Here is a 19,862-nt window from a genome sequence, read left to right as displayed (position 1 = left end):
CTCCTTCTTTCTCTTAATATGGCAAAGCTATCAACCTGAAAGTCAGTTTGAAATATAATTTGGAGACCCCACATAAAATACAAAGGAAAAAGCACTGTTTTTAGACTATTTGGTCTGAAACTTGCCTTTTTATATCATCTAAATGGTAACCTTCTAATATTAGCAATAAACTCTTATGTTTGACTTCGGAAATTAACACAAAAACCTGAACCTTTTTAATATACTTACCACTTGAAAATGTACATTTAATATTATTCCATAATTCCAAGCTGATCCTATAAAGTCCCCTATGGGACATCAATGAGATGCTCTAGGTTTGCCAATTCTGTTATAACAGAACTCCAGCAATAAGAGCACCCATACCATCAGATTGTTCAGTTCTCAGTCCTATGATGTGGTTTCCCATGAATACAGACAATGTTCCCCAAAATTTGGACTTGAAACTTGAATCTGAATTCAGTGCATGATCCAAGAACCACTTCCTGCTTACCTTAGGGCAGGACTACAACAGATGTGAGGGATAAGGAAGATTTTCAACTCTGCTCCCTTAATGAGCCTAGTACCTCCAGTCCCAAGCCATATCTCAATTGAACACTGAGTCAGTGGGTATTAAATTGTTGGCGCACACATGTTTTCTTGCATTTCTGCTTCCATTTGGTAAGAATGGGACTCAGGACTTGCCATTAACAAATCCTTCCATCTACCTATTCGCCCATCTCTCCTTCCCCCTCTCAGTCCCACTTTAGAGTGGTTTAGCTCTGTGAAGGCTTGAAGTCTTGATCATTTTGTTCACCCCCCTCCACCTCAATTTATTCCTCCATGAGGCCCGTCAAAAGTTAATAAGACATCAACATTTATAATGGGGAGGGTTGGAGGAGAAAATGGGAAGGAAGCCTTGAGGTCTAAGCAGATGGCTCCAAGTTGGGTTTTGCTACAGTTCTGCAAAGAGAATTACTGAGCACTCATATAGCTAATAAGAAAACACAAGGAAAGAAGGTGGGATTTGGTCACTCCTAGGTGCCCTAGCCATAAAATCATTTAACAAAAACAAAATTAAATATTTTATTTCTAATAGTATCTCTTTCTTTTAACAGAATATCCTGAGACCTTTCCTACTGTAAAATGGTCATGAATCCCTAAAGCTGAGTTTTAAAAATAGTTTTAAATTCTGAGTGATCTGAGAATTAATTAGAGTCCCAGTTTTATTATCCTGCAGAAAACATGAGGTCACTAGAATCTGGGTATCAAATGTCATAAAACAAATACATTAGATAAGATAACATAAAAAGTTATTTTTAACCCCAAAATTCTGAAACAGAAATTAGCCTCAGTTTTAAAACAGTACCAAAAACTATTTTATTTCAAATCCTTCACTAGTCTTGACATACCTGAGTATGTATTGTTCTTAAGTAATGGAGAAAAATTTATTTAAAACCACTGGTAATAAGATCTTTGGTTGCAGAATGAACGAATATTTGGACAATAATCTTTGAATTAAAAACCTAGTCCACTCTACACAGTGCAGCCCTAGGCCAAGTTACACATTTCATAAAGGTACCATGACTAACTTTTCGCATTCCCTTCATGCCTGCCACAATGACTTATGGATAGAAGGTACTCAATACATACTTAGTGAAATGAATTCAAGGAGGAGCTGGAGAGGTGGGAATCTATAACTGGTTCAGTAAAAACTCATCACCTTGTTGCTCAATAACTATCCCCTAACAGTCAAATGGCAGCAACTAATTTGCATAATAACATGTCAGCATCCATACAGTATTTATTTAGGCAACACCACTGACATTTTAATTAAATTGTCCTTTAAAACAAAATGATGCTATTAATCTAATTAAAAAGCACAAGGAAGGATGAGTTACACTGATGCTTTCTTACGGACAAAGTATTACATTACATATTAGTAAAGTGACTCAATACTTTAGGGATTTTTATCTTCAGGTTTAAATCTGTTTAATAAATAATAATGGAAATAAATTTACATCAATCATCAGGTTTTATACGTGTTCTGATTCTCCCTTACCCCATCCCTGAAGCTTTAAAAAGGTTATTAAATGAACAAACCAGGATCTTCCCATGATTGGTATTTTACTTTTTGCATTTAACTTCTAGCTCTGAACAAAACAAGCCCTATCCTGACCCAAATCAGCCTGTGGCAGCTGTAGCTAAGGATAGGGAAGCTAAGCTGGCAGTGGGCAGTAGTGAAGACCTCACAGGGTTGGAGGAAGCCAGTGGGAAGAAGACGACAGGGTGACAGAATGATTTTTTTCCCCTGCTCTATCACCAGTCTCTCAGCCTCCAGACCTAAAATATCTCTTATTCACTTGCTGCCATTCCTAGTATTGTCAAGATTGCTTTATTAAAATAAGGTCTATAAAATACTTTGTAAGTTTTGATGAGAAGGTAATGCCACGAGAATATGAATTATTTTTACTCATGTGAACACACTTTCTTTAGGTACTAGTCACAAAGTGATGCTTTATGAATCTGAAGATCACAATCACCCTGGAATACAATTTTAGAATGGAAAATTGCAATAGCTACTAGACAGGGGAAATTATAATGTGTTTTAGGAGAAAGTTGGTAGCTTCTTCTGCATTCAAGCTTTTTGCTGCAAAGGTCAGAGCACTGCTTTTAATAGGATCTACGTAGACTACCTAAGAGAACAAACTATGACAGGTAAAGGTCAAAGACAGCCTGCATTCTCATCCCAGCATCCCCTCCCCCTCTGATACGCAACTGTGCCCTCTCCCACTGTGTCTGTAATTCACCAAACTGGAAAAAAAAGACATAAATGAGTCTCTATCTAAGCTCTCTGTACTTTAGTTTTCATTTTATCAACAGGTATCTCCCAGTGCCTTCCATAGGACTGAGTCAGGGAGGATTATCACTTCTATTTCTCTTTATCCAGAAGACATGAGACTGAATAGTGATAATCTGCTGAGATCAGACTTCACAGTTAAGTGTCTGTTTAAGAAATTACTAATAGAAAGCTAACTCTAAGGTAGATCATTTTTTGTTTTGTTTTTAAGGCAAAATCTATTTAGCTACAGAAGGTTTTGCGACATGAAAAGGATAAACTATACTACAATTAAAAATTTCTAGATGATATGGACTTTCAATACACATGAAATTCTCTAGGTCAAAGGTATATCTATGTTAGCTGAAGGCGAAAAAGAAAGGAGTCAAACAGAAATGGCAGCAGTTAAAGGAGATGGTGGAAGGGAGGAGTGTAACTGGCATGTAACTTACTGCCAGGAACAATTAGTCAACTTATTAGTTAACAAAGGAACCTGAAGAGATTGTTCAAGCAAGTTCTGGGTATTTTTTAGTGAGAGCTGGCTTAAGGTAAATAAAAACCATCAAGGCAGTGACAATCAAGTAATTTTTGTTAAAACACCATAAGCACTTGACTAAAACTGCTTGTTTAATGGGCCTTGGCATTAGTTTTTAGCATTTAAAAATTCAATTTTTAGATATGTTGAACCCAGTAACACCAATGGAACAAAAGGAATTACTACCAACATAACTCATATTAGCAAGGATTTTTTTTTTTATCCCCTTGAACTAAATTACAGTCCTTTAAGTCTGCACCAAAGCACATGTCATCTGTTAGGTATATAGCAGGGGCTCAACTTCAGTGACTCCTGATGTAAAAGTTATATGTTAGTACCAATCCCTCTGTATTTTCACAAAAAGACATGTAGTAAGAATTCACCTACTATAAGAAAGGGTAACGATTAATTTTTTTGAAAAATAATTGAAGAGTACTTTAAAATCCTTAAAGTTATGACATGCCCTAAAAGGAGAAAATGTATGTACCATGTACCTGCCAGGAAAAAGTATTTATAAAAAATGTTTGATAAAAGACTAAATGGATCTTACTTTGCAGCTGCCTTGGTGATCTCATCAGTCAGCATGTCTCTAACCCTGCAATCAAGATGGAAAATAAATAAGAGTTTATGGTAGAACAAGAAATCATTCCTTTCTCTTTTTCATCAATTAATAAGAACATCCAGCAATGGCTCCAGATCTTAAAACTGTACTAGAATTTCAGTGTAAGGTGAAAGAACTGTAATAAGGGCTCTGCTTCAAAGACAGCTTCATTTTCTTGTTCATGAGGTCACTGAGTGGAGGCAAGGAGGAGGTGAATGTGTGACTGAGAGGGGATATACGACAGCACTGTAACAGTGTTATCTCAGATGGAGTGGTGCGTATACAAGTGTCCGTTATATTAGTCTCTACAATGAACCGAATGTTTGTATACCCCACCAAATTCACATGTTGAAATCCTAATCCCCAATGTGGTGGCATTTTGAAGCCCAAATGGACTAAGACAGTCTCTCTTTTTTACCTGAAAGCTCACCAAACCATCAATTTACAATTTCCAAATTGTACATATGAAATAGTTGCTATGTGTTTATAGAAAATGCAATTTCAAACTTTTGTTATATAGTCATGGGAAAGCCAAAAGAAAATAATTATACTTGTGGGTTAGAAAGAAGGTATGTACAATTCAAATATTTACAGAACCAAATTTTTTAATTCAATATAGAATTTTCAAGATAAAGTAAAAAATAACCACTTGCTGTCAAATTTACTTTTTTAAAAGGATTGTTTTCAATATAAACATTGAATTTTATAAATTTAAAGGTTTCATAAACATTATTAAAGTTATTGCATTTAAATACAAATTATATTGACATTCATAAATATTTACATTTGATATATAATAAAATCTTAGCTATTCAGCACTCTGAGAATGAGTCACTCTTAAGAGGCAAGTTTTGCAGACAGGTGCAATACCTCCTATAGATCTCAATCTTTTATTTTTCAAAAGCATTTGACTGTAAATTTCTCTAAAATGTACTGTCTAGTTTCTGTGTTCCTAAATGGAATATAGTCCATTCAACGTAATATTTCATTGGTCAACGTGGGATATTTACAAATGATGACCTATGTATACTTACATTTAAGGTCAAACTTTCCACTTGTGCACTAAAGCTACTTCTCTACTCCCTCCTCTCTGCTGCATCACACATTTTTCCATCTCTACTTGTATTATTCCCCTTAGTATGTGAACCTACTGTAGTATCCACCCTTTAAAAGAAGAAAGAAGAACAAGCCCACCAGCTATTGCCCCATTTCTTAGTCTGTTATACATCAAAACTCCTGTAAAAGATTATCTATACTTGATGACCCTAGTTATCTCCTTCCACTCTCTCTAGATCCTGGCTTTTGTCTCAATAACTCTTACCAAAACAGCTCCCGTCATGATCACCAATTATTTTCAAGAGACTGAATCTAATGCTCAATTCTCGGTCCCTATCTTCTGCAGCCTAACAGCAGCATTTGACACAGTTGGTTATTCCTTTCTTAGAACACCTTCTTTCCTTCGCTTTTAAGATTTTACCCTCTTTTGTTTCTTTTTCTACATCACTGATAACTAATTTTCCATCTGCTTTATTGGTTCCCTCTTCATCTTCCCCACCTTTAAATATAGAACCAGGGCTCAATCTTTTGAAACCTTCCCTTTCTGTATTCACTCCCTAAGTGACCTTACCCAGCATCATGATTTTAAATGCCATCAATATGCTGATGTTCACTACATTCACCTCTCTAGCCCTGAGCTCTCCCTGGAACTACAGACTAGTCAACAACCTGCTTGCTATCTCTAACTGGAGGCTAATGAGGCATCTCAGGCCTAAGTCCAAAATCTGATTCCTACTCTACGCAGACCTGCTTTTCTCTAGTCTTCCTTGTCTTAAATGGAAATGCCATACTTTTGTTTAGTTAAAATCTTGAGATATCTTTGATTGATCCCTTTCTTTCACATCCTTTATTTCAAGTATTAGCATTTATATCATATGGTATCTGCTTAAAATGATTCAAAATCAATGTACGTTTCCACAATAACATCCTAGTCTAAAACACTATTATCTCTTGCCTAAATTACTGCAACAGACTCCTAACCATGCCCCGCAGGGTGTATTTTCAACATAACAGCTAGAGTGGTCCTTTTAAATCATGAGTCAAATTCTATGATTAAGATCTGCCAATGTTTCTCCATCTCACTCACAAAGTCCTCTTTGTGCTGACAAAGGCTCTCCACCCTGCAATCTCCCGAACTTCTCTACTCTTATGTCCACTATTTCCATCCTTGCTCTCTCTATGCCACACAGGCTTTGCCAGGTACACTCCCAGGGCCTGTGATGAATTCACTGTTTCCTCTTCCTAGAATGCTCTTCTGCATATCAGCTTGGCTCACTCCACCACTTCTTTCAGGTTTCATTCAAATGTCACATTATTAAAAAGACTCTGTTCACCCTACAGAAAATGGTAGCGCCACCCCCCAACCTCCCTCAATCCTCATTCACTCTCTATTCCCTTTATCATACTTTATTTTTCTTCCACGAATCAACTTCTATCATATTCCATTTGTTTATTTGCTTATTATAGGTTTCCATCTACTCAAGTATAAGCTTTGGAAGGACAAAGAAGGGGCTTTATTCACTACTGTTCCTCTGTGCTTAGAACAGTGCCTGGCACATGACAGACACTCAATAAATACTTTTTGAAATAATAAATCAAGTGACGACTTTACTTAGATTTGGGATTGTGTTCCAATTAAGTTAGGATGATGAAGAGCTCACTTCAAGGTAGCTTATTAGTCACTGCAGGTTTAACTAAATGTTTTTTTCTTTCTTTCTTTTTTTTTTTTTTTTAATAAAGATAGGGTTTTGCCATGTTGCCCAAGCTGGCCTTGAACTCCTGGGTTCAAATGATCCACCTGCCTTAGTCTTCCAAAATGCTGGGACTACAGGTGTAAACCACCACACCCAGCCTATATCATTCTTAAGAAACTTCTAGGGACCTGTCTCCTTTATACCCATATATACACAGCCCATGAGTTTTCACCAGCAATAGGTATCGATAGGTCTTTCTACATATTTTAAAGAACTTAGCAAATATACTACTTCACCAATTATCACTTTCAGATGATTAAATGAAAAATAGATGCAAAAGGTATGAGCAAATAGGATGCAAAACCCTCTAATCCTAAATCCAATATCATAATGTTTAAACTTCATTGCCTTTTTTTTTTTTTTTACAAATCTAGAAAATATGGCTTAGAATACAATTAATCAAAAACACACACACAGTTTCTGCTTTTCTACATCAGCCAATTGTCAGTAAATGAAAACCTATAATTAAATAACCATTGGACAGATTTTCAGATTAAAGCAACCTGTGGTTGTAGGCAAAGCTATTTAGGCACTTTACTTACATTTAGGCTGGTGAAACACAAATCTGATACAGTATTCTTCTCAACCCATGTAACAATTTAAGTTGCTTTTATGAGCCAGTACTAATATATTTCTAGATAATATAGTGGGAATTCCCTAGGAAATGTCTGCCAAAGAAATTAAAGCCATGACGTGGTAAAGTTGCTCCTAATAATTATGTCTTGGGGAAAATGGGAGCAGAAGAGGGGAGAAGTAATCCTTGACTACATGTGAGGTAGGAAAGCAATGAACAGAGTGGGAAAAACAGAATTTTTCATTCAAAAGCATATAAAATAATCAGTTACAGGTGGAAAAGGGAAAAAGCAAACTGTTTCCACATTGTTTTAGAATGTGTGTGTGTGCGCGTGTGTGTGTGTGCGTGTGTGTGTGTGTATGTATAATTTATAAATAAAGCTCTCCATCTTCTATCTAGGGAATACATCTATCAGCTCTTCTGTCATTTCCCCTTCAGGCTCATATAGAAGTTAAACCTACTAACCTTAAAGCCTTCAAAGTAGTTACCTTTCCCCTCATAGCTCACTTCCCATGACAAATAATGGGCAGCTGAACACGAACCCTTACCAGAGCCAGGCTGTGCTCTTTTTGTACTGCACCTCCTCAGGTTCTTCTTTTCCATGTTTTAATTGCAACTCCAGCTCTCCTAGTCTTCCCTGCAAAAATCACAGCATAAATCAGCATGCAAACTCGATGGCTGAAGTGATTTTAAAATTTCTTTGGAAAACACAGATATATCATTTCCCATTTGGCCTTAAGTGTTCAGGATAGGATATTAGATTATGAAAAAGAATGTGTGAGGAGAAATCATCACATCAATGCTCAGGTATTTCTACATTCACCAAAGAGGTAAAATCCTAGAGAAGTTGTATGTTTGGCAAATTTAGTGCAGAGAATTTCATTTTGGGATACTTACTGAATCAAATTTGAATTTCAGAGGCCCCATTTAAAAAATCTCCTACATGCTAGTGATCTGCCTTTGTTAGCAACTGATAATTTTAGCTAACACCAAAATATACCAAGATTGAGGGACGTACACCAGTATTACAACAGAAACATAGAAAACAAGCTAGATAAAGCACGTAACACTTAAGATTCAGGTAAGATACAACATAGTTTATTCTCCAACAGCTCCACATCACAATTCTATTTCTTGAGTGAACTTATAAAAATAGATACCATAATTCCCAAATTCTACCATGTGAAAAAAATATTGCTAACATTGTTCAAGTCCAAGGCCTTTAAATATGTATTATCTTTTCCATTTTTTTACTCAGAATTATTTTAATCAGATGCTTCCCCTTCTACTCCATCACCAATTACGTTATCTAAATGTGATTAAAATATTGATTTGTTGATGGGCCCTAACTTGGACAAGAATTCAGCAGTGTAATGCCCAACCATTAGCAGAAGTAGATGTGCCAGTTTACATCTCACAAGCAGTAAACAAGAGTTCTGGTTACTTGATATTCTCACCAGCAATCAGAATTGTTAGGCTTTTAATTTTTACCATTTTGGTGGATATGAAATGGTCTTCACTATGGTTTTAATGTTATTTCATTATTTACTAGTGAGATTGGGCATCTTTTCACATCTTACTTAACTATCAGGATTTTTCTATTCTGTCCATTTTTCTATTAGCTGTCTTTTTCTTATTGATTTTAGAGTTCTAAGATATAGTCTATAGAAGAAAAGTATGTATCTCTCCATACTTAGAAAAGTGATACACATTGAAGAGTTAAGGACATAGGCTCAGAATGCCTTGGCCTAATGCCATTTACACTTACTGGCTGTGTAAACTCAGACAAGTTACTTCACTTCTCTAAGCTTCAGTTCCCTCATTTGTAAAATGTGGCCAACAAATATCTCATGGTATTAAAGCATGACAATAAATAATATAAAAAAGTGCCTATTTAGCATAGTGCCTGATAACAAATAATAGTTACCGTTATTAGATTTGTTGTCAATAACCAAAGATCTCTACCCCCCTCTTATTTTCTTACAAAACCATCTTTCATGAATTTATCTAAATATTTCCTGAAATAATCCATATTTTTACCTGTATAATCTCATGGAGTAAGAGGTTCCCAAAAATCTAATATCCAGACTATAAAGTTATATGTCCTAGTACTTCTCACAGTTACTCACCCTGTGAGGTCAAAGACTATTTATCAATCTACGGAGTTTGCGTATTTAGCACAACTCCCAACTCACCATACCCTGGGGCTCGCCAGTTCAGGCACTCTGAGATGTAACGGACACTCTATTCACATCCTTCATAGTTTGTTTGCTTCAATCATATCCATCCTCATTCTCCATACTTTCAAAGATAGAATTCTGGCCCTTTCATTCTCCTGTTTGTTTCTTGGAAACTAGCAAGATATTAATATTGGTCTCCCAGGAGTCCAGGCAAAACAAAGTATAAAACAATTTTTATTGCCTGTCTCAGTTATGCTTCTTAAATTATGCCTCCTTACCCCTAAAACATTTCCTATAATGCTTTTCCAAAAAAGGCAAGGAACAAGAAATTAAAAGGTTAAAATTCGTTTAAAAATAAACAAAACACAAGAAAACTAGAATACATGCACCTTCTTAAGAAGGCCTACCATTTTAATCTTCCCTGCAGTCACAAACCAGCACAACCATTCTATTGCGACTAAGTCGTTTGCATGTTTTTTCTTTCTCTGAGTCTGTTCTTTTCCATCTCCTTTTCTGGAATGTCTCCCTCATTAATCCCTGCCAGCCAATCTATGTTGGGCTATTTACTCAGATCCATGTTGTCTTCCAATTCTTGATGTACTGGTAATAGAGAGATCCAGCAGCATTCATCTCAGTCATCTCTGCTTTTCTGACAAACATTTTTGAGAAAAACTTATTGGGAGCAAAATGGCTACAGTGATCACCTGAATTGAGGATTTTTGGATTGCCTGTAGATTCCAATGATTAATCTAGCTATCCCCTCTGATTTTTAATCTTTAGCCTATACCATAAGAACTTGTTGATTATAGTAAGTAATTTCACCTAGCTTTCTATACATTTAAAACAAAACAAACATACACACACAAAAAAGGAAAAAAAGTATAAGCTGTCATAGAGTAACTTATTAGAAGCTGCAGTTCCTGATCTGGGCTCTGATTTCAGATTATTTGGCAACTAGACGGCCAATTCAGGAAAAAACGCCTACAGTTAATTTGCTTTCATACCTCTCTCCTGTTTGAGATCATATTTACAATTCCAAAGAGCCCTTTTCACAAAGGCTGGAGACCTTAACCTCCACAGCATCCCAGAAGGGTAACAAGATAAAGACTGTAGAGGGCTCCTAACCAAAATGGTCTCTGTACTGTCAGTCAGCTTCTATCTGCATTTTTCATCTTAATGGGAAGAAATCTAAATACCTCTCCATGTCAACCACTTTGATATGCTTATAGTTAAAAACCCCAGGTTCCTACGGAAAAATTAGGTAAGGCTTGAAGCAGACATCTAAGCAGAAGCTACAAGTAGTGTTCAGATCTCAGACTTACATCCTAATTAGCCTCCAGGAAGTAATGGAGAATGTACCTTTTAGTGGGTTTCCTAGGCTTAATTGAATAAAACATCGCTCCTCGAAATGATCCTCTAGTTTAATGCTAAAAAATATGTCTAGCACCAGATGGAAGTAACTGTAATTCCTGTACAGAAAAAGTGTCTTCTAGGACAGAAATTCTTGATATAGACAAGGAGTCTGGCAGTTGCTCCAATTATTCCAAGATACCATAAACTCTATTTAAGTGTGTGGACTCATTTAAAAAACTTGTTTAAGCGTAAATGCATCAGTGTACTTTCAAGTAATAGTGATAGCCTAAAACACACTGCTGTACTTTTAAATAATACTGCAAATCTCATTTTAATCTATCCTTTCACTTTCTCTTCTTTTGTCACCAACTCTCAATGGAACTGGACTTACTAGAAATCCAAAGTTAATGGATTTTAAATGATAAATAAAGATACCAACCATCACCTTAATAGCAGAATAATTGACCTGCATTGCTAAAAATCATGAAAAACCGACAGGTTTTTCATAGATCAAATAGATCTGCCCTTTAAAACATTAAACAAACTTGCATTATTTATTATAACAATTAATGACAGTGTTAGGGAAGATACATGGCACAGTGGAAAAAGCTAAGGCTCTGGAGTCAGACAAATCCAGGTTAAGTTCCTGTATTTTCATTTAGTGCCTGTTGGGTTCCTGAACTGTTTGCTTTGCTTTCCTAGCTAACCCTGCTTCCCCATCTATAATCCTATTATACATGGGGTTAATAACATCCACTTCAAAGGGTTTCTGTACAGATTAATTGAAATAATATATGTTAAGTATTGGACACACACTAGTTACTCAACAAACCATAGCCCTTATTAAAAAAAAATCACGGCTTTTTTTTTAATCAGTTGCAAGTCATCTGCAGAATTATACTATAATCCTATTCAATTTAGCCTTTCTTACACTAAGAGCTAAATAGAATTCTCAGTTCATTCTGCAGGAGGAGGAGCTCTTCATCCCTTTCTCCAGGTGCCCATAGCATTTTGAACATCCTTTATTAATGTACCAAACATATTGTACTGGAATTGCTATTGGGCATGTTAGCCTCCACCAATGGACTGGGAGCTCATTGTGAGGAAGGAGTGCCCTCAGTGTCCCACACACCCAGCATGGGACCTCCCCAATAAAACATGTTCCATAGTTTGGTGAAGAAAAAACTCAACATTACTTGGGGAAAAATGAATGTGAGAAAAAGTGCATACTCTGATTTGCAATCTCATGCTTCCTGACTAAAAACTGTAATTGGCTGTTAAAGAAATACAGAGACGTGAGTCATTCATTCATTCACTCATGCATTTATCCAAAACATGCTGGGTGCCCAGATGCTGCTGAAGATAAAAATTGAGTAAGGAAACAATAAGCAAAAGAAAATGATGATTCCAAAGGAACATCTTTAAAATGCAGATTACAGTACATTTAGAGGATCTTCTAAAACCGTTTGCTCAAAGTTTGGCTGGTAGACTATGTGGATTTAAATCACCTGGCAGCTTGTAGAACACGGAGATTCCTGGTCCCCTATTCACTTCTAATGAATCAGAATCTCTGAAGATACATTAGTGTTTTACGAGTTCTAGGATCCATAAGATGGGTTGCAAAAAGGTTTTGCAATTAGAACACCATTGCCCAGAGAGTCATTCATCTCAACCTATCCTATGCCCCCCTCACTCCCTCACCTCATTTTATAGGAGAGCTGTTATCTCTAACCACAATACCGCACTTCTAACCCTCCATGGAAATCTTATTCTGGGACATAAATTACTTAAGTAGCATCGGATTTTTCCTATTATCCTTAATAATCAATTTTAAGCTAGGAAAAACAATTAAGCTAGTTGTTTTCTTATACTGTTAACTGTATATTCCCCAACTGATTAAAAATTATTTATAATTTTAAAAATTAATGAACTATAACTTATAATATTATTGGATCAAATAAACGTAAATTGAGAATATCTCATTCATTTAATGAGCACCTAGTATGTCTAGACACTTATGTCAGGGCCAGAGACAACAGACCTCCTACCCTTAGGAGCATAGAGACAACTGGAGGTCCTCGCCAAATAACTAACATGATAAGGGCTTCAAAAAGGGAAGCTCAGATACTAAGCAAGTACACAAGAAGGGCATATAATCCAAGGTGAGAGAAGTAAGGCACACAGTGCCTGACCAGATAAATTGATCTAGAGAACAAGTAGAAATTGGGTAGGTAAAGAACAAGTAGAAATTAGGTGGGTAAAGAGGGAATGGCAGGGTCAGAGACAGAAAGAATAGTGTGTGTAAAAGCTAAGAGGTTATGAAAGACATACTGAGTTTAGGAAAACAAAGAAATTTAACAAGACTGAAACATATAAATCTGGGGGAAGGTTTAAGAGATCAGGCTGGAGATGTAAGCAAGTCCAGCTTGAGGAAGTACTGGTATAATGGAAGATGATGAGCTCAGTTTGGGATGCACTCAAGTCAGGTGCTGTGGGGCAGCCAAGCAAGGATGTCCAGAAGGCAGCAGGATGGAGGAGAGTAGCGCTCAGGAAGGAGTTTTGGATGGGAGACACGGATTTGGGGGGCATCGCTGTTTAATTTTAAGTGCAGCAATGCAAAATATATATATATGCGCCTCACATTCTTTTATGAGCAAAAACAACCATTACATTTTTGGTAGTGCTGTTTTTCCAACTGCTTTTATATTAAATACACATTTCCAGTAAAACGTGAGATAAGGAGACATTTCGCCAAAGCAAACCTATCCTGTGGTTTCATTACCTGTAAAATGGCATGATAAGCTCGACTCATGTATGCAAGCCAGGCCTGTGGAAGAAAAATCGCACGGTGCCACTCTGAAAGCTGGATATGAACCTGTGGGAAAAATGTACCACAGCATGTTAGACTACACAGTATTAAAACAGAACAAAATTATAACTGTATCATCAGTTCTTTCTTTTCTTTAAGTGGTTTAGATTCTGAAAACAAACCAAATCAGTCTAGGATCAGAACCACAAATAATATATTTTGGATATTCCTAAGGAGAAGAGTTTAGAGTCTTGTGAAGACAAAATAGAGTAAGCATAGAATTTTGTAAATCGAAGCAAATAAAATCCTACAATAATAACAAGTTAAAATGTACATGTAATACAAATCTACCCTTGAAAATTAGGGGGAAACTCTAATTTCAAGGCCTCTTGCCAATGTCAGGAAACTAGGCATTGTCTAACAAATCCCCCTAGTAATTTTAAATAAAAATAAATATTGCTCATATCCTGGATTTCCAATATGACCATTCTGAAGTAATAAACTTATATTGCCAACAGAAATATCATGTTGTATAGAAACCACAGTGGTAAGAGCATGCAAATGAGTACTGCACACAGCAATTGTGCACACCACTAGATCAATGGCCTTTAATCAGTGTGGGTAAACAAGAGAAAAATTATATATGCCAACATGGAAACCCTGTTTCTCAATAGAAGCCCAGACAAAACATCTGGTTTTCATAGTCATTTCTGTTTCTACCTATTAGTACACGGCTCTCTTGCAACAAATCTTCCCAAGGTCTGCTTCTGTTAAAGAAAGATCAATCAAGAAAAACAGTCACAGTGCATTATATTTCAAGATTCCTGTAACACATCAAAAGTCAAACAACTAAAACTTTAGTCTGTGTCCTACAGACTAGAGAGAGAGAGAGAGAGAGAGAAAACAAATCTGTATGTAATTACACCAGAATCATGATAACTACTGTTTAAGGACATTTTATTGTATTATAAGGATTAATATTCTCCAGTGCCTTGTGACAGGGAAGATAAGAAGATAATAGTCTCTCTGAATACAGTTGGTTCCCACGGCCTCTAGTATGTTCTTTAATCCCAGTCTTAGCGAGGTCCTACTATATACAAGGTACTGTGGAAAGATGAGAAGATTATCTGTGTCTGCAGAGACTTTTCCACCAGTGAGAGACCCAGAAATGGACACAAATAGGAAGAATCCATGGGAATAAAGAAAACAAAGAGGTTAATTCCGACTGCTATCTATTACTTCTAATGGCATTGCGGTTTTTAAAACATTGATCTTATACAGTATGAAACAGATACTCAGCCATGAAATGAACTTAAAAGTAATTATAAAGACAGGACTTTTCCTGAATAAGTACTACAACGAGCAGGGTGAGGGGAGCCTTGTCAACAAGTCAACAAAAATCCTTGAAGGAATGAGTCCTCCAGCTCCTGCTTCTTCTCCTGTTATTCAGGTGGCAAACTACAACCTAGGTTCTATTTCCAGTTGGGGAGGCGTTGATCAGGTTTTGGCTCTGCTCTTTATCTCCAAAATGTGGGCAGTTTTCTTTAACTTTTTTCCTATCAGTTCTGTTCCCTTTTCATAAAATATAATAATTATCTTCAAGTCCTATTTTGACACCTGGATTTAACAGAAACAATACTCAATCACCACAACCAAAACGTTTCTCTCTTACTTTACAAGCTTAAAATATTTTTAAATTTTTGCCAAATAACCCACAGAATCATTGTACTACTGAGAATACCCTTAGCCTCAGCAAATTGGCAAAAGAGCAATTTGCGGGGAAGACAATGGTCTCACAATTGCTTTTTAAACTTGAGTTTTAAAAAGGAAAGGATTATGGAAAAAATGTAAATGAAAATGAGCAAATCAAATGTTCAGCCTCTAAACATGAAAACATTCATGCCAGGAAACCTATTTAAAAGGAGGTTATAAACTCAAGGTTAAAGCTAATCCTCTTCCTGCTGCTTCAACCATAGCTGAAGGTGGGTACAGGAGCACAGTAGAATGCTTCAGCCTAGACGCCAGCCTGAACTCCCCATGTTTTATGGGATTATACCCTAGTTTTAGTGTTCTATGGAGTCAGCTGTGCACAAATCTCTTTAAAAATGCATTTTCTTGCTTTTGCTTTTTCTCTTAATGAAGAGAGACTTTAGAGAAACAGCTTGAAGAAAGTCATGCCCTTAAAGTGCCATTGTGTCACAAGCTAAAAGGACTCCCCTGACCATTTTTAACAAAAACATATTTTAGAATGCTATTTCAATTTAATATACTGTATAGTAATCCATATCACCTATATTTTAGGTTAATGTTACTAGGGTGAAAAATAAATTCAATTAGCATTTATAAAGTATGACAATTATGTCCAATTTGCTATACTTGTGAGAAGCCTTTGAAAAAAATCCAACCAACAAAATAAGTTCAAATCATGAAGTTGCAACCTAGTTATTCAGCAGATGATAAAGTAGGGTTCTCGATCACTGTATCACTCAGCTTTAATGAATGTGTGGAATTTTTTTTTATATATAAGTAACTACACATACTCTTGCAATGACAGCTATCTGATGGAGAATTGAGATGCACGGTCCTATGGCTTAGGGAAGAATAAAAGTCAAGTTTCAATGTGTAAGAGGCAGTGAGTTATAATGAAACATTACACATGTGCCCAAAGAAGAGACCACAATAGGAATATATACATGGGAGAGAAGAATGCTAATGAGGTGAGGGCAGGGATAGGAGCAGGTTATAGAGTTAAATAGGGTGGTTAGAGTAGATCTTGTAGAGAAGGTAAAGTATGGGCAAAAACTTGGAGGAGGTGAGGATGTAAAGACCAAAGTAAGTGCTAATGGGAATAAAAAATGGTTCAGCTGGTATGGAAAACACTTTAGTGGTTCCTCAGAAAGCTAAACATAGAAATACCATATGACTGAGCAATTCCACACCTAAGGTATACACCCAAAACAACTGAAAACAGGTATTCAAACAAATCCATGTACATCAGTGTTCATAGCAGCACTTTCACAACAGCCAAAAGGTAGAAACAATCCAAATGTCCATCAATGGAAAACTAGAAGAATAAAATATGCAATATGTATATAATGAAATATTATTTGGTCATTAAAAGAATGAAGTACTGATACACTATGGCGGAACCTTGAAAACATTATGCCAAAGTGAAAGAAATCAGGCACAAATGGTTACGTGTTATATGATGTCACTTATATGAAATATCCAGAATAGGTAAAGTCATAGAGACAGAAGGTAGATTAGTAGCTGCCAGGGGGAGAGGGGAAGGGAGACAGGAAGAAAGGAGGAGGGAATAGAAAGTGGATGCTTCATGGGGACATGGTCTCATTTGGAAGAGATGAAATGTTTCGGAACTAACATTTCCAAATAGAGGTGATAGTTGTACAACATTGTATATGTACTAAATGCCAGTGAATTGCACACTTTAAAATGGTTTGTTTTATGTTATGTGAATGACACCTCAATTTAAAGATAATGGTAAGGCAAAGGTCCTGGGCAAGCACACAACTGACCTGTTTGAGAAAGAGAAAAGAGGCCAGTCTAAATACAATAGACAAAATGAGCAAAACACAGAGTAGAAAGAGAAAAAGTTCGTGAATTAATGGGGACCCAGAGAATTCAGGGCCTTCTAGGGCACTGTTCAGGACTTGCTTTTATTCTTACTGAAGAGAGGACCATTATAAGTTTTTGAGAAAAAGAATTACATGATCTAATTTATATTGTAAAAGGACAATGCTGACTGCTCTGTTGAAAATAGACTAAAGATAGCAAAGGTCAACACAAGAAAACCTACTCAGAGGCCACATCAACAATCCAGGAAAGAGATAAAGGCAGCTCAGAAAGAGCTTTATCAGTAACACAGAAGAATGATGATTTTCAAACATTTAACTATGTAATTCTTCTACCCTATCCCAAATTCAATATAAAGTAAAATGCCAATATATAAGACAAAAAGCTGAAGCAAAATTTGTCCCGATGAAGTGAGGATAGGCTAGGACCTGGAGTTCAGTCCTCTTAGTCATTTGAGGTTGTCAGGAGATGGAGGTGGTGAAAGGGGCTGACTACAAAGGAGCATGGGGAAATGTTTGAGGGTGGTAGAACTACTCTCATCTTGACCATAGTGCTGGTTGGAGGAATGTGTGCACTTACCAAAAATCACAGAACTAGACAGTAAAATGGGAGAACTCTAGTGTATTCATATTATACCCAAATAAATATAGAATTTAAAAAAAACCTAGTTTAAAAAAATCACAAGTTTTAGAACATGTACTTCTCAAACTTTCACCTCTCACCATCTATTAGACTTTGCACCCTTCTTTGTCATCATCATTCAAAATCCACCCTTCCTCTTATCTTTCCTGTTCCCGTCAAATATTATCTATCGATGTTCCAGTTACCCAGGTTTGAAATTTCTGATTTATCTTGGGAGTCTCCCTTGCCTTGAGACTCAATTCTTGAGTCCACTTCTGAAATACTTAATATATATGTCCCAACTTTTTCCTTTATTTGGTTTAGTCCTATCCAATTCCTGCCTAGATTAACATGATCTAGTAACTGATCTCTTAACAGCTTAAAACCTTTCTTTGTCCTAACACATCCCCAATGGTGCTGCTCTTACTATTAATACATTAACTCAGAACTTTCCAAAACCTTTGATGGCTCATTAAAGAATAAAGTCCAAACTCTTTTGTATAATGTTCAAAGTCTTTTAGAATTACTTGAAGAAATAACTGCTGGCCAAGACCTTCAACCAATTTCTCCACCTGATGTCTTGCTCCTCTCTTTTACAAAACCTATATTCTGGCTGCATTGAATTATGAACTGGTTCCCAAGCTTGTCTTATACTTTACAGGATCTTTGCACTCACTGCTTCCTCTGCCTTGAATGACCCATTTTCCTCTCATTTCTACTTACCAAAATAATTTTTCTCATCTCCATATTTCCAGTACATATGTGCCTCTCCCACAACACTCCACAGATTCTGTCTTTAGATCTTAATCTCATGCAATCCTAAGGAGCAGAGGTCATGTTCTATTCATGCTGGAATCCCTCCCATGGTACCCATAACAGTGTCTCGCACATAAGTGTTCAATTAAGTACCTGCTGAGTTTAACAGAATTAAATACGTAGCATTCTCTTTAAGACAAATTCTTGTTATGTGAAAATCATACTATCACAAGCAAGTATTTGCAGAAAATTATGGTGTTCAAGTTTTAATCATTCTGGAAACACAACATTTAAAACTTATTTTAAATAGACACAGAGTTGTTGAGAAGCTAGTTTTTTGAGATTTTACAAAAGCAAGTCTAAAATGTTCTAGCCAGGAAAGGTTTAATTCCAGATGAAAACATATTGAATGACATGGTAAAATTTTAAAGTAGATATTATAATTTTTATATATTGAAATTCTGTAAACTTTTAAATCTGTATGATGTAAGCTTTAATTAAGTATACTTGAAATATTATCACAACAGGAAATGTTCTGCTTAGACACATAATTCGCAATTGTAGGGGAATGATGGGAGAGAAAATGAAAAGGTAATCATGTTTCCTCATACATGTTTTACTACAAGGGACTACATATCCATCTAATTAGTTAATTTACAGTTCAGAATACTTTGTCCAAAAATTTGGTATTGCATTCCGCCTCTTGAGTGATCTTAACGAATATGATTATTTCATCTACAAGAAAATACCCATTATAAGAGCCCTTCATTAAATACTATAAATCAGGTAACAAACTTCGATGGTGTTCTTTGATTGTCAAACCAGAATGGGATTGGAAGAGTAGCATGTAAAAACTGACAAGTAAACTAAGTATTTGCTATTAATTTTAAAACCCCAATCTTATAAAGGCATTTTTCATGCTTGCCATATGTAAACATTATTATCAAAATAAAAGTATTTAACTTCAACTGCTACACAGACACACAGATGAATACTGAACCACCACATTTAGCTTTATGACACACACACACACACACACACACACATATACACACACACACACACACACACACACACAGTTTCCACATTCCCAGAAGAAAAACCAGTTGCAACTGGTATTAGAGACCCCAAAAGCCACTCAATATCCCATTATTTATATACAAGAAATAACGGGCTTCAGTATTCCATCGATAGTAATCTTGTTGGGACAAAAT

The 19,862-nt window shown here is 36.1% G+C and overlaps 1 protein-coding gene across 5 annotated transcripts in view; it reads right to left on the bottom strand.

Annotated features, from left to right (window-relative positions):
- Window positions 1–19,862, bottom strand: part of FOCAD (focadhesin) — a 315,881-nt gene that overhangs the window by 74,028 nt on the left and 221,991 nt on the right. For all 5 annotated transcript variants that reach the window (XM_017949827.3, XM_021927475.2, XM_031654276.1 and 2 more), the window contains 3 exons: window positions 13,651–13,743; window positions 7,884–7,972; window positions 3,901–3,945 (listed from right to left, as the gene is read on the bottom strand). In XM_017949827.3, coding sequence (XP_017805316.2) covers window positions 3,901–3,945; window positions 7,884–7,972; window positions 13,651–13,743 — 227 coding nt within the window. The remainder of the gene's footprint in view (window positions 1–3,900; window positions 3,946–7,883; window positions 7,973–13,650; window positions 13,744–19,862) is intronic.

The sequence above is a fragment of the Papio anubis genome, chromosome 13, assembly GCF_008728515.1.
Source record: "Papio anubis isolate 15944 chromosome 13, Panubis1.0, whole genome shotgun sequence".
Lineage (NCBI taxonomy): Eukaryota > Metazoa > Chordata > Mammalia > Primates > Cercopithecidae > Papio > Papio anubis.
Note: the sequence above shows the minus strand (reverse complement) of the source record. Positions and strands in the feature narration are given on the sequence as shown.